General features: G+C 43.5%; 1 protein-coding gene across 2 annotated transcripts in view; it reads left to right on the forward strand.

Annotated features, from left to right (window-relative positions):
- The window catches only part of RAB11FIP5 (RAB11 family interacting protein 5), a 29,672-nt gene extending 18,998 nt beyond the window's left edge, over positions 1 to 10,674 (forward strand). For both annotated transcript variants that reach the window (XM_056552666.1, XM_056552667.1), the window contains exons 5-6: positions 8,162 to 8,327; positions 9,506 to 10,674. In XM_056552666.1, the coding sequence (XP_056408641.1) occupies positions 8,162 to 8,327; positions 9,506 to 9,709 (370 nt within the window). In that variant the 3' untranslated portion in view covers positions 9,710 to 10,674. The remainder of the gene's footprint in view (positions 1 to 8,161; positions 8,328 to 9,505) is intronic.
- Positions 10,675 to 13,189: the final 2,515 nt, after the last annotated feature.

Raw genomic sequence — 13,189 nt, forward strand, 5'->3', positions numbered from 1 at the left:
AACTGCCTCCAAAAAGTCACTGGTCCTTACTCCTAAATCAGTAAGAGTCTGTAGCCCCCCCAAATAAGCTCCATCTTAGGCCTCTCTATAGCCAACCGGTACCGGGCCCTCTACTGATAAAGATTGAGAGCTCCTCAATCTTTAGTCCCTGAGCTCCTAGTCCTTTTTTGGGAAGATTCTGGTCTACCTAGCAAAATAAGTCTCCATGCACCACTGATCTTCAATGAGAGTCAATACCCCCTTTTTGATCTTAAAGGGGTACTCCACTCCTAGACATCTGATCCCCTATACAAATGATAGGGGATAAGATGTCTGATCACTGCGGTCCCGCTGCTAGGGGCCCCGCGATCTCCCGCAGCACCCGACCATTGCCGCCAGGTTCCTGTGGCAGTGGTCGTGATGTCACAGCCACTCCCCCTCGTGACGTCACACTACGCCCCCTCCATTCAGGTCTATGGGAAGGGGCGTGTCAACAACACGCCCCTTCCCATAGACATGAATGGAAGGGGCGTGATGTGACATCACGAGGGGCATGGCCATGATGTCACAGCTCCGGCTCAGAGCACCGGAGTACCCCCTATAGGTGAGAAAACTGTCTCTCTAGTGCTAGCTATTAGATGTAGCTCCCCTACAAATCAATTCCCAATTTTCTAATGAGCCTTGAATGATGACTAGGGATTATTGGCCAATCCAGAGTTACCTCCAAAAGAAGGACTACCAAGCTGTTTCTGGGGTTCTTGCCCCTTCATCAGAGGCCTCTCACCCATCCAGCCTGTTGTCCACTCTGTACTTACAGGGGGCTAGAACCCCCATATTGGCTCTTTATCTCCTTTACTTAAAGGGGTACTCCGCTGGAAAAAACTTTAAATCAACTGGTGCCAGAAAGTTAAACTGATGAAAGGTCACATGACCTGAAACGCGTCATGCCTGGCGCTTTCTCCCAGGATTTTATCCATGTTGTCTTATTGAAGTCTTTCCATGTCTATGCTTTTAACGTGACGATAATAAAGGTGAAGTTTCTTATCCGCTGGCATCTACCTGCTTTCTTCTTCTAGATTTGTAAATGACTTATATTTAAAAAAAAAAATCTTAATCCTTCCATTACTTATCAGCTGCTGTATACTGCAGAGGAAGTTCTTTTCTGTCTGACCACAGTGCTCTCTGTTGACACCTCTGTTCATGTCAGGAACTGTCCACAGCAGGATAGGTTTGCTATGGGATTTGCTCCTACCCTGGACAGTTCCTAAAATAGACAGAGGTGTCAGTAGAGAGCACTGTGGTCAGACAGAAAGGAAATCCAAAAAGAAAAGAACCTCCTGTGGATCAGCAGCTGATAAGTACTGGAAGGATTAAGATTTTTTAATAGAAGTAATTTACAAATCTATTTAACTTTCTGGCACCAGTTGATTTAAAAAAATTAAATAAAAAAATTCCACAGGAGTACCCCTTTAAAGGATGGGCATAGCTCACTTTCTGGACCTGTACACTTTTTTTAGGAGTGTTGGCAGATAGAGGCGAATCAAGTGCAGATCCAGGATCAAGGAAGTTGATGTGCATCATTGCGTATTGTACTGTATACGTGTTAAATGACTAAACCAGAGTAGACGGGAACATTAGGAGGACTAGAGGAGGTCTAACAGCAGCCACCTTGTACTAGATAAGACTCAGCAGGTACACATAGTCCACAAACAAGTTTGCTCGATTCAAGATCACTTTAACTCAGAGGCAACTGGCTTGGTGGTTCCAATAGTTAAAGGGGTACTCCGGTGAAAACCTTTTTTTCTTTTAAATCAACTGGTGGCAGAAAGTTAAACATATTTGTAAATTACTTCTATTAAAAAATCTTTAATCCTTCCTGTACTTATTAGCTGCTGAATACTACAGAGGAAATTCTTTTCTTTTTGGAATGCTCTCTGATGAAATCACGAGCACAGTTCTCTCTGCTGATGTTATTATAATAATAATAATGCTTTATTTATTGTTGTCCTTAGTGGGATTTGAACCCAAGTCCCCAGCACTGCAAGGCAGCAGTGCTAACCACTGAGCCACCATACTGCCCTTAGCATACATCTGCTATGCATGGTTGGTAAAATGGACAGAGATGTCAGCAGAGAGCACTGTGCTCGTGATGTCATCAGTGTTCCAAAAAGAAAGGAATTTACTCTGTAGCATTCAGCAGCTAATAAGTACTGGAAGGATTAAGATTTTTTAATAGAAGTATTTTACAAATATGTTTAACTTTCTGCCACCAGTTGATTTAAAAGAAAAAAGGTTTTCACCGGAGTACCCCTTTAAGTAGAGATGAACGAAGTTCCAATTCGTCACGAACCTCGTGGCTCAGCGGTTGATGACTTTATCCTGCATAAATGAGTTCAACTTTCAGGTGCTCCGGTGGGCTGGAGACTCTCTCCTAGGACTGTATCCACCTTTTCCAGCCCACCGGAGCCCCTGAAAGCTGAACTCATTTATGCAGGATAAGTCATCAACTGCCGAGCCGAGAAGTTCCTGACGTATCGAATTACTGGAACTTTGCTCATCTCTAGGTACAAGGTTTACAAGATGAGGCCCAGTTTTTAAGGGTTGGCTGCTGAGACTCATGGGTAATGGGTTTCAGGGTTGGGGTTCAGGGGGGCTCCTCTCCCGCTGCTTAGGGGTCTGCCATTCTTCCCACAGCTCCCTCTGTAAGCTGTGGCTCTCCATCAGTCTCAACCCTTAACAGGCCCAATTCTGTCACGTCCCTCAGCCCCAAACAACTTCTGCCTCTGGGTCACGAGGTGCCCTTTTACGGTGGCCTAGCAGTAGAGCTTTACACAAGTCAGCGTCTGTCCGCATTTCATCAGCATGCCCATTTTTGTCAGCTCAAATCTTCTCCCCTCACATTTCCCCTCATATAGTTGTCGGATACCAGGTCTACACAGGCCCTCTGCAGAGTACAGTGATCCCTCAACTTACAATGGCCTCAACATACAATAGTTTCAACATACAATGGTCTTTTCTGGACCATTGTAACTTGAAACCAGACTCGACATACAATGTACAGACAGTCCAGATCTGTGAAACGTGTCAATGCCTGGAAGAACCGACCAATCAGAATGGGCATTTTACTGGTAAAACCCTTGTATTACTGAAGCGTATGCACTGACTGATGTATGGTAGCGCCCCCTACAGTACAGGGAGGTATTACATGTTCTGTACTCTTTACCTGTATTACTGAAGCGTATGCACTGACTGATGTATGGTAGCGCCCCCTACAGTACAGGGAGGTATTACATGTTCTGTACTCTTTACCTGTATTACTGAAGCGTATGCACTGACTGATGTATGGTAGCGCCCCTTACAGTACAGGGAGGTATTACATGTTCTGTACTCTTTACCTGTATTACTGAAGCGTATGCACTGACTGATGTCTGGTAGCGCCCCCTACAGTACAGAGAGGTATTACATGTTCTTCTGTACACTTTACCTGCACCAGGGTTACCTGCTCCTTTGGACACCAGGTGAGGGCGACTCCATGTTACTTTTTTAGGACATTGAATGTACTGTACAGGATCCTGAAGAAGCTCCTGTCCTCTACATAGACCAGTGTTTCCCAAGCAGGGTGCCCCAAGCTGTTGCAAAACTACAACTCCCATCATGCCCGGACAGCCTTTGGCTGTCCGGGCATGCTGGGAGTTGTAGTTTTGCAACAGCTGGAGGCTCCCTGCTTGGGAAACACTGACATAGACAGTGATTACAGCTCCCAGCAGATCTATCTTACTTTTATATGTAAGGATTTGCTTTATCTATATTAGTTATCTACTTATTTTTCTTTAATCCTCACTTTTTCCTATTTTTGGATGACATTTTGGTGCCTTTCAGAACCAATTACCAGGTTTCCATAGAGTTCTGGTCTCAACATACAATGGTTTCAACATACAATGGTCGTCCTGGAACCGATTAATATTGTAACTTGAGGGACCCCCTGTATTATCTGGCTGTTTAGTATACAAGAGGATACAGTACTGAACAGTTGAAGTCACAGGCAGAGAAGTTACAGCCACTAACTTACTGACCAAAACATTCGGACCCCAGGTCCCTAAATAAATTCTCATCCCAGACTCCTAAATAATTTCTGACTATAGACAAGATTAGAGTTGAGCGAACCTCGCAGCTCGGCTGTTGATTGCTTTAGTCTGCGTAAATTAGTTCAGCTTTCCAAGGGCTCTGGTTGCCTGGAAAAGTCCGGGATGACAGTCTTAGGTCTCCTAGGTCTGTATCCACCTTTCCCAGGCCTCTGGAGCCCTTGGAAAGCTGAACTAATTTACGCAGACTAAAGTAATCAACAGCCGAGCTGCGAGGTTCACTACGAGACAATATACTGTAAGTTCGCTCAACTCTAGACCAGATGACTAAATAAATTCTGACCCAAGATCTGATGACTAAATAACATATGACCTCAGACCCTATTTCTAAATTCTGACCCCAGACCAGAGCCCTGAATAAAGTCTGACCCTAGATCAGACCACTGAATAAATTCTTACTTGAGACCCGAAAAGTGACCCCCAGACTAGACCCTTAAAAATTATTTAGGCATCTTGTCTGGGGTCACTATTTAGGTCTTGGGTGACAATTTATTTAACGGTCTGGGGTCAGAATTTATTCAGGGGTCTGGTCTGGGGTCAGAATAAAAAAAAATCTGGGCTGGGGTCAAAAATTATTTAGGCATCTTGTCTGGTGTCAATATTTGACACCAGACCCCTAAATAATGGACTCAGACTAGATGACTAGATAACTTCTGACCCTAGATCGGATTACTAAATAACTTCTGACCCCAGACCAAGCCCCTAAATAAATTCTGACCCCAGGCCCTTGAATAAATTGTCACCGAAGACCTGAATAGTGACCCCCAGACTAGACCCCTAAATATTGACCCCGGACAAGATGCCTAAATAAACTTTGACACCCGACCCGACCCCCCTAAAGTGTGAACCCAGACTAGATAACTATATAAATTCTGACTCCAGACCTGATGACTGACTAAATTCTGTCCCCAGACCAAAGCCCATAACAACTCAGAGCCATGCATCTACTTGCCTTCCTTGTTCCCGAGTTCCTCTTTATCTTTGGACACAGCCACACAAAAGGACCTAGGGCCAACAGTGCCTGGAGCTAAAGAGGACCCGACTTCGAAATTCTGACTCCAGACCAGAGCCCTGAACAAATTCTGACCCCAGGCCAAAGCCTTGAACAAATTTCGACCCCAGATAAAAATACAAAGTATCTGTTCTCAAGTTCCTCTTTAGCTTGTGACACAACCACACCCAATGCCAACAGTGCCTTGAGCTGAAGACGAATCCGGGAGTTAGGAGGCTTTAAGATGTATAATATTTTTCATGACTTCCATGTAAAACATCTATCTGTAAGGCATTTTTTTTTACTTTTACAATATTTATATTGGAAATAACGTAGCAGAGCTGAATAGGTGCCATGATCTCATTACATGTTCTTCTTTTACACAAGACCTACTGCACCTGCTTTATTAAAGGGGTTATCCAGGAAAAAAAAAAAATTTATATATATCAACTGGCTCCAGAAAGTTAAACAGATTTGTAAATTACTTCTATTAAAAAATCTTAATCCTTTCAGTACTTATGAGCTTCTGAAGTTAAGGTTGTTCTTTTCTGTCTAAGTAATCTCTGATGACACGTGTCTCGGGAACCGCCCAGTTTAGAAGCAAATTCCCATAGCAAACCTCTTCTAAACTGGGCGTTTCCCGAGACACGTGTCATCAGAGATTACTTAGACAGAAAAGAACTACCTAAACTTCAGAAGCTCATAAGTACTGAAAGGATTAAGATTTTTTAATAGAAGTAATTTACAAATCTGTTTAACTTTCTGGAGCCAGTCGATATATATATATATATATTATATATAATATATATATATATATTATATATAATATATATATATATTATATATAATATATATATATATTATATATAATATATATATATATATTATATATAATATATATATATATTATATATAATATATATATATATTATATATAATATATATAATATATATATATATAAAAAAAGTTTTTTCTTGGAATACCCCTTTAAATACATTTACAGAAAAGCAACCATTCAGCTCTGCTACATAATTAGTATCTCATGTTCTCACTACATGCAGGCAAAGGCAGGCACCCTCCACTTAGTCAATAGGTCGGTTTGGTTATTAATTTTTCCATACCCGCAATTCCCTAAACTGATAATCCATGAGCACGTGTATGATACTACAGTCAAAAAAGACCGGCCATGATAATTCTGTTTGCAGGTTGTTGGACTCTGTTATGATAGCGTCAATGCAATAGTGTAGAATGAATTACGTGTGACTGTAGATGGGTCAACAGTCACCATAGATGGCTGGCGTCCACTTGTATTCTTCCTCCATAGAGGTAACATGAAAGAGCTTGAATGCCCACAGAAATGGCAAAGTCGGAGAAGATGTATATCTACCAGTCAGCAGTGATGCCTGCCTCTGCTTACGACTGGGACCCTACTAGTTCTTGCCAACATAGCATGCCTTACCATGTAGTTACAGGAGAAAAAAGGACATGCGGATAGTCGATATTGCCCTGGAAGTACCCCAGCTGTGTTATGACACTTGTAATAGATATGCCCCCCCCCCCCATGCTCGTGTATGTGTGTGTGTGTGTTATGGATGTCGGGGAAAGCCATGAATCTGTTTTTACAATTAAAGAAACGATGGGCACCACTGGTGTCAGAGGTATCAAAACACCGGGTGCAACCAGTGGCCAAAACAGCTTTTGGAACCCAAAAAGAAAGAAAAGCTGGCCACTACAAAGGACGCACAACCAATAGAGTATCCTAAAAATATACAAGTGTTATTATAAGCACTTAGCTAGTACACAGACATTTAAAACCACTTAGAAAAAACAATATACACAAGGTGGAGGAATGTACAGTAATCCTCAATACACCTGCCCCCAGGTAAGTATAATAATACCTGACAGGAGGATCCCTGACAATGTGGTAAATATAATATAAAATATAATATGGTTGTATCTTTACCTGAGTGTCTGGCTTTATATTATATTTACCATATTGTCAGGAATCCTCCTGTCAGGTATGATTATACTTACCTGGGGGCAGGTGTATTGAGGATTACATTCCTCCACCTTGTGTATATAGTTTTTTTTAAGTGGTTTTAAAGTGTACCTGTCGTCAACAAAAACTTTTGATATAATGTAGATAATACCATTATATGTATATTTGTAATATACATTGATTCAAAATTGGGTATATTTTTGGGTAAGAAAAATGCTTTTGTGTCTCTATGATGAGTCCAAAAACAGGAAGTGAGGGCGGAACAAGCAGGGGCCAGTGCAGACTCCTGGCTTGTCAGTCATCCTGATGTATGAGTTAGGAGCATGTTATAGAGCCTCAGTGCACACTGTCCTGCTCTTTCTTAGTGTACAGGGCCCTGCTTGTCCTCAGTGTACAGAGCCCCGCTTGTCCTCAGTGTACAGAGCCCCGCTTGTCCTCAGTGTACAGAGCCCTGCTTGTCCTCAGTGTACAGAGCCCTGCTTGTCCTCAGTGTACACTGTCCTGCTCTTTCTTAGTGCACAGAGCCCTGCTTGTCCTCAGTGTACAGAGCCCTGCTTGTCCTCAGTGTACAGAGCCCTGCTTGTCCTCAGTGTACACTGTCCTGCTCTTTCTTAGTGCACAGAGCCCTGCTTGTCCTCACTGCACAGAGCCCTACTTGTCCCGCCCTCACTTCCTGTATTTGGACTCCTCATAGAGACACACAGGCAATAGCTGCAGGGAGAAAAATATATATATTTTTTAACCAATGTATATTACAAATATACATATAATGGTATTATCTACATTATATAAAAAGTTTTTGTTGATGACGGGTACACTTTAAATGTCTGTATTAGCTTATTGCTTATAATACATTTTTTATATTTTTATGATACTCTATTGGTTGTGCATCCTTAGTAGTGGCCAGCTTTTCTTTCTTTTTTGGGTTCCATTAATCTGTTTTCGGCAGCACCCCTATTGCCTATAGACGTAAATACAGGGAGATGTCCAATTATCTTGCTCTAGAAAATGACAATTTCAACTTGACGTTCTTCCATCTTTTTTCTCAGTCCCCACCCAGTGAAGCCGATCAGCGCCACTCTGTCCGAATCGACTCCGGAAAAGAAGACGCAGCGACCGGCCATCACCACCGCGTTAAGCAGTGGCCTGGAGATGTTAAAATCGGTGACAGGTGGACAGAACCCCAATGCTAAGAAACAGGACGAGAGGCTGAAGGTGCGCAATGTCCCGATGTATGGTGTAATGGAGTAGTATTTATAAGGGACATACTGAAACCTATTGACTGCAATTGGAAATCTTACTGTCGAATATGCAGCCTTTGACAGATGATTATTTGGATGCAGTTTTTTTTTTGTGTTTATACCCCCATCAAGACGTTTGGTTACCCAAGGAGAAACCAAAACTTAGTGTATTTAGTCTACATTTACTCTACAGCGAGATATTCCAGGCAAGAAGAAGCTGGGGACCTGTGTGCGCCATAACTGTGATGACTGGTGTGCCTCCCCTCTTGTCCAACACAGGAAACAATGGCATCCAGCATGTGCAGTTAAAAACTTCTTAATTTATTCAAAGTGTCCTGCATTACAGAAGAAGTCGCATAGCAGCCTTTACACCGACGCGTTTCTAGTCCTGGGCACCCTTCATCACCCTTAAAGGGGTACTCCGCTGCTCGGCGTTCGGAACAAACTGTTCCGAACGCTGGAGCCCGCGCCGGGAGCTTGTGACGTCATAGCCTCACTCCTTCATTATGTCCCGCCCCGCCCCCTCTCAATGCAAGTCTATGGGAGGGGGCGTGACAGCTGTCACGCCCCCTCCCATAGACTTGCATTGAGAGGGGGCGGGTGGTGACATCATGAGGGGGCAGGGCTATGACGTCACGAGCCCCCGGCACCGGCTTCAGCGTTCGGAACAGTTTGTTCCAAACACTGAGCAGCGGAGTACCCCTTTAAGCCAGGTGCAAGGCTGGCAGGCCCAGATGCCCCTTGGGTAACATCTGACTCCGGAGTCTGTGCTGGGGTCTAAACTACTTATCTCTAAACATTTATGTGTAGGAAGTTCTTGTCCTACTTCTAAAAGTGCGAAGGATTGGGACCCACTATGGTCTGACTCCACCCAGGTTTAGTTGCTTATTAGTTTTTTAGTATTACCCCCTTGGCTTTCTTTACTTTTCCATAAGGAGGTAGATTTACTCTTCAAAGCTGACAGTCCACCACCATTAGAGTTGTAAGGGTGTCCATATTGGTTTTCATCAGTCATCTGAGAATCTGATACATCTAAATAACCTTCACATCTGATCATTGCAGTAAATATTGTGCACAAATCCAATATGGCTGCCAGGCAGTGTTATCTTAGCATTCCTTCTGATCTCGTTTTCTTGTCCTTTTCCTTTTCAGGATCTTAGTTTACCAGACCAAGCGGCCAAGTATTACCACCTCACGCACGACGAGCTGATCCAGATGTTGCTCCAACGTGAGGATGAGTTGTCCAGAGAGCAGAACCATGTCAAAGAGTTAGAAGAGTACATCGATAAGCTGCTGGTGCGGATAATGGACCAGGCGCCCGCTCTTCTCCAAGCCCCGTTGGAGACGAACCAGTAGACCCTCACTAGTCAACATCTGGGACATCTTTCTTCGCTCTATGCTGTAAATCCTGTGTATAGACTTGACAAGTGGCTATATAGCATTGGCATGAACTGCTTCGTATGTCTATAAAGTCTTCTTCTGAAAGCCAGTTGGTTGGTGCCGGACCTCTTTTGCACATGACGGTTGAAGCGTCAAGGAAGCACTCGCCATCGAAACAATGGGTGTGTTATACTGCCAGGCACGATCAATGCGTCTCCTTATGCACAACACTGTAGTAAAGAAGCAATGGAGAGACTCTTCTCCGGTCACGGAGGTGTGAAGGTGACCTCGTGAACAACCCTCCACATTTCGGCACACATGCATTCGCTTCGCTGCTCTCCTCATCACACGATCATCCGCTGTGTTTGCAGTAACTTTCTTCGAGCGTGACGTAGTCATCTGGGATCCAGTCCAGGGAGTTGACAGTACAACAAGTATGAAGAGTGTCAACATTTCTCACAGTTTTCACGTATTATTCGGATAAATATTCTGTACTGTAGTAAATACCAGAGTTTGTTATTTCTAAGACAATACTAGAAATGCGATGTAGGACGATGAGCAGCCATCTTGGATGACTCTACAGGTTCCTCTACCATAATTCATGATAAGCGTGTACACCTGTTGCAGTAACGTTCGCGAGTCTTCCTTTTGCACCATTAGGGCACCATCGTGATGTAACTCTCACTGTGCAGTTTTAGTGCCTCACCTTTCGGCTTCATATATCACTGCGCTTATGCTAATGAGCCTGAGTTCGAAAACCTATGACGACTACGAGTCCACATTAAAAGACTCTTCTAAGCTGCGGTATTTTTGAAGCATGATAAAGCCCAAACGATAGTCGTCAAGGGGAAGAGAGTAGTGTGCCGATGATCTCCACCATCAGTTTTCCTTCACGTACCTAGAGCCTGGACTAGAGATGAGCGAACTTACAGTAAATTCGATTCATCACAAACTTCTCGGCTCGGCAGTTGATCACTTATCCTGCATAAATTAGTTCAGCTTTCAGGGGCTCCCGTGGGCTGGAAAAGGTGGATACAGTCCTAGGAAAGAGTCTCCTAGGACTGTATCCACCTCTTCCAGCCCACGGGAGCACCTGAAAGCTGAACTCATTTATGCAGGAAAAGTCATCAACTGCCGAGCCGAGAAGTTCGTGACGAATCAAATTTACTGTAAATTCGCTCATCTCTAGCCTGGACCAAAGGTTACACAAGTTATTTGGGATTTACAGAACATAACCCGTCTAAGAAATGTTCTTCTGCATCTTCAGTGCATGAGTGACCCAGTTCTTACTGTTAAAGGGGTACTCCGGTGAAAAACCTTTTTTTTTTTTTATAATCCACTGGTGCCAGAAAGTTAAACAGATTTGTAAATTACTTCTATTAAAAAATCTTAATCCTTCCTGTACTTATTAGCTGCTGAATACTACAGCGGAAATTCTTTTCTTTTCGAAGCGCAGAGCTCTCTGCTGACATCACTAGAGATGAGCGAACTTACAGTAAATTCGATTCGTCACGAACTTCTCGGCTCGGCAGTTGATGACTTTTCCTGCATAAATTAGTTCAGCTTTCAGGTGCTCCCGTGAGCTGGAAAAGGTGGATACAGTCCTAGGAGACTCTTTCCTAGGAATGTATCCACCTTTTCCAGCCCACCGGAGCACCTGAAAGCTGAACTAATTTATGCAGGATAAGTCATCAACTGCCGAGCCGAGAAGTTCGTGACAAATCGAATTTACTGTAAGTTCGCTCATCTCTAGACATCACGAGCACAGTGCTCTCTGCTGACATCTCTGTCCATTTTAGGAACTGCACAGAACAGCATGTGTTTGCTATGGGGATTTCCTTTGACGCTGGCAGTTCCTAAAATGGACAGAGATGTCAGCAGAGAGCACTGTGCTCGTGATGTCAGCAGAGAGCTCTGTGTTTCAAACGGAAAAGAATTTCCACTGTAGTATTCACCAGCTAATAAGTACAGGAAGGATTAAGATTTTTTAATAGAAGTTATTTACAAATCTGTTTAACTTTCTGGCACCAGTTGATTTAAAAAAAAAAAAGTTTTTTCACCGGAGTACCCCTTTAAAGCCGCGTTAGAAGACGGTGTTGCAAGCGACGATGTTGCGTCAAGATTAAACCTTACTGGCAACAGAAGAATTCTCCAAATCTAATAAATTCTGCCCCGGGGGTCAAACCTTTATCCATAGTTCACACTTATGGACTTGGTTGACTTAGCAAAAAAAAAAAAAAAACATATATACATATCCAAGGAGTTGCCAGCAGAATTACGAATGCTGCTCTGAAGGTGATCGCAATTAGAGATGAGCGAACTTACAGTAAATTCGATTCGTCACGAACTTCTCGGCTCGGCAGTTGATGACTTTTCCTGCATAAATGAGTTCAGCTTTCCGGTGCTCCGGTGGGCTGGAAAAGGTGGATACAGTCCTAGGAGACTCTTTCCTAGGACTGTATCCACCTTTTCCAGCCCACCGGAGCACCGGAAAGCTGAAATAATTTATGCAGGAAAAGTCATCAACTGCCGAGCCGAGAAGTTCGTGACGAATCGAATTTACTGTAAGTTCGCTCATCTCATACATGATGTCATTTAAAAGGGGTACTCTGCTTCTCAGCGTTTGGAACAAACTGTTCCGAATGCTGTGGTCGGCGCCGGGAGCTCGTGATGTCATAGCCCCGTCCCCTCGTGACGTCCGGCCCCCTCAATGCAAGTCTATGGGAGGGGCGTCACGCTGTCACGCCCCTCCCATAGACTTGCATTGAGGGGGCCGTGCGTGACATTGTGAGGGGGCGGGGCTATGACGTCACAAGCTCCCGCCTCCAGCGTAAGGAACTGTTTGTTCCAAACGATGAGCAGCGGAGTGCCCCTTTAGGATCAGTACCTAAGTTAACTGTTTAACAAAACCAGAGCTGACCTCCAAAACAGGTATATTCTATAAATCGAGGAATGGGACAGAGTTGGGCTCAATCTGGGGGGGAACGGCGGGAGTGTCCCCCGAATGACTAGGCTGCCCGCACCGGTCCCAGTCATTTGCACTAAGCAAGCACCGTTTACCACGTGATGGTGGTTTCTTGCAAATACGTGTAGTATATATGTATAGCCGTATCAGATATTTCCTGTTCTTTTTATACATTTCTATTATTCCGTCATTTTCTTAAAGGGGTATTCCAGAAAAGAAAAAAAAACAAAAAAAAAAACAAAACGTTTTTTTATATAGATCAACTGGCACCAGAAAGTTAAACGGATTTTGTAAATAACTTCTATAAAAAAAAAAAAAAACTTAATCCTTTCAGTACTTATGAGCTGCTGAAGTTGAGTTGTTCTTTTCTGTCTAAGGGCTCTCTGATGACACCTGTCTCGGGAACTGTCCAGAGTAGAAGCAAATCCCCATAGCAAACCTCTTCTGCTCTGTGCAGTTCCCGAGACAAGCAGAGATGTCAGCAGAGAGCA

Source organism: Hyla sarda, chromosome 1 (assembly GCF_029499605.1).
Source record: "Hyla sarda isolate aHylSar1 chromosome 1, aHylSar1.hap1, whole genome shotgun sequence".
NCBI lineage: Eukaryota > Metazoa > Chordata > Amphibia > Anura > Hylidae > Hyla > Hyla sarda.